This window comes from Mesitornis unicolor, unplaced genomic scaffold (assembly GCF_000695765.1).
Source record: "Mesitornis unicolor isolate BGI_N332 unplaced genomic scaffold, ASM69576v1 scaffold25787, whole genome shotgun sequence".
Lineage (NCBI taxonomy): Eukaryota > Metazoa > Chordata > Aves > Mesitornithiformes > Mesitornithidae > Mesitornis > Mesitornis unicolor.
The window spans coordinates 35,325-37,697 of NW_010194746.1; the positions used below are offsets into that span (position 1 = coordinate 35,325).

A 2,373-nucleotide genomic window follows, 5' to 3' on the forward strand; every position below is an offset into this window, starting at 1 on the left:
GGGCCCCCGCCGAGATCCCCAACCCCAGAGACGAGGGGGTCGGCCACAGGCGCGTCTGCAAACGGCGGAGGGGCATCCAGCAGCTCTTCCACCACCAAGGGCATGGCAGTGGTGGTGGCATCTGGAGGCGGATGCTCAGGACAGGGCTCCTCAGCATCCATGGTAGGATCTCCAGCGGCCGGTGGCATCTCCTGGGGCTCTGGGATAGCCACATCCCCTGGTGCTGGTGAGATGACTGGAGCAGGAAGCCCCACAACATCCCATGGGATGGCATCGGGGTGCCCCACAATGGGCAATGTGCTGGGGAGCTCTTCTGGAGCAGCCAGGCTGGCAGCGAGCAGGACCCCCTTGCCCTTGGTATGGCACTGCACCACCGGCCGGTCCTCCCAAATGCAGGTGAACAGCAGGTCCAGGTCTCCCGGCTGCGGGACGGCTGCCGGTGCCTCCCTGTGCGTGACGGTCACCTCCATAGGGGACCCCTCGGCACAGACAGCCCCTTCCAGAGCCAGGCCCTGACCCAGGGGAGCGGTTTCCCATGGGAGGCCCTCAGCAGGCACCGGGGATGCTGTAGGAGGCTCAGAGCCCGGCTCTGATGCAGAGCAGGCTTGGAAAGGCAGCAGAGAACCACACCGAGCATCCCCACTTTCTGCCGCATGAGTCTGGCCCTCAGCTCCATCACTCTCTGACCCCAGATCTGCGGCTTCATCCTCAGAAACCAGTTCTGGGACATCCCAGGTAGGGAGCTCAGTCCTTTCAGGCAGAAGGTGATGGGTCCTGTATAAATCTGTCCCCTCAACGCCAGCCTCGTGGTGCTGCGGAGGGGACCCAGGCTCCTCTGTCACTGTGTCAGGAGCTGGTGACTGGCATGGGGACACTTGGCCAGGACAGGTCTCCTCAGAGAGCTGTGATACTTCAGCATCAGGGACCCCCAAGTCTTGGTTATCTTCACCCCAACCCTCTGGAGCGCTGGGGTAACTGGTTTCCTCCAAGCCAGAGGCTGGACACGCACTCATGTCAGGAGATGGCATCCCCCCGGCCATCAGCACCGCCACCCCGCAACCGTCCATGGGCTCGAGCTCCGGCTCCAGCAGTGGGTCGGGGTCATCCTCCACCGGGGCTGGAGAGCACTGCTGGAGAGGGCCTGGCCCCAGCATGGCCACAGGGCTGGGTGAGGCCCCTCCGTCCGAGTCCGTCGGGGTGACGGCCGAGGTGTCCCTTTCTGAAAAGGGCTCCGTCGCTGGCTCCAGCGCGCTCAGCACCTGCGAGCTGCAGGTGCCGTCAAAGTCCTCCAGATCCGACACGACGGCAGAGTCCGAAGCGCTGACGTCCAAAGGCGCCGTGCGCTGACATCCTTCAACCACCACTCCGGCCAGTTTGGCCGAATCTGGGTCCAGCCCCTCCGAGTCCATCGGGGAGACCTGAACCTCCCCGTGGCCAGGGACAGCCCCATCGTCCTCGTTCAGGCACTGCTCTTCCAGCTCCAAGAACATCTGCACTGAGTCCGTGTCGGACAACTCAGGGTTGGCGGGGCTGGCCGAGCGCTCCGAACACGGAGCAAAGTCCTCAGCCTCGCACTGCACCGCCACATCCTCCGTGCAGCAGCCGCTGCTGGGGAGGGGGCTGCTGGCACCCCCTGGGGTCGCACAGGACAGGGAGGTCCCCGGGCTGGGGGCAGAGCCATCCACCGGAGCAGCAAATTGTTCCTTTTCTTCAGAAATATCTGCCAAGCAACAGCTCTTCTTCTCCTCTGCCACCAGAACAGCCTTTCCTCTCTCTGACAGCGTCGCCTCCTCCCACTCCTCCATCATCACCCAGCGCTCGTCCTCCTCAAATCTCAGCTCAGACTCCGTCTTCTCCCTGAGATTGGAGGTGATGAGAATATCCAGCCCCGCATCCAGCAGCTCCTCGCTGAGGCACGGCGAGAGGTTGACGTTCTCCACCGTGCAGTCTGACTCGGCGGCCTCCAGGGTCTCCTGGCGCCCGTCGTTGAAGTTTCCTCTGATGAAATTCTTCCTGGCTCGTGGCCATGTGGCACTGGGGGGCCGGTGAGCCCTGGCCAGGTCCCTGCCACCACCGTGGCCGTCACTGGCGCTCAGCAGGGGCTGGTGCTCATCCCTGGGACTGCTGTAGCCATCCACGCTGAACTGCTTGGCCATCAGAGCCTCTGCCGTGCCGGATGACTTGGAGACGTGCTCCAAGGTGAGCGATTCGGACATGGGCTCGCCATGGTCGGGCTGGCCCGGGCGCTCGGCGAGCATCGCGCTCGATTCCCGCTTATCCCGCAGGGAAGGGTTGGAGGCGCCCGCTTCCGACACCTCACTGAGCGAAGCCCCCATCCTTTCGGCAAATTCGGTGAAGTTGGGGGGCATGAAG

At 64.0% G+C, this 2,373-nt stretch overlaps 1 protein-coding gene across 1 annotated transcript in view; it reads right to left on the reverse strand.

Annotated features, from left to right (window-relative positions):
- The window catches only part of LOC104543328 (microtubule-actin cross-linking factor 1-like), a gene marked incomplete at its 3' end in the record, with an annotated part of 36,575 nt that overhangs the window by 33,811 nt on the left and 391 nt on the right, over positions 1-2,373 (reverse strand). Inside the window, 1 exon segment of the mRNA XM_010187912.1 lies at positions 24-2,337. Within this exon segment, the coding sequence (XP_010186214.1) occupies positions 24-2,337 (2,314 nt within the window).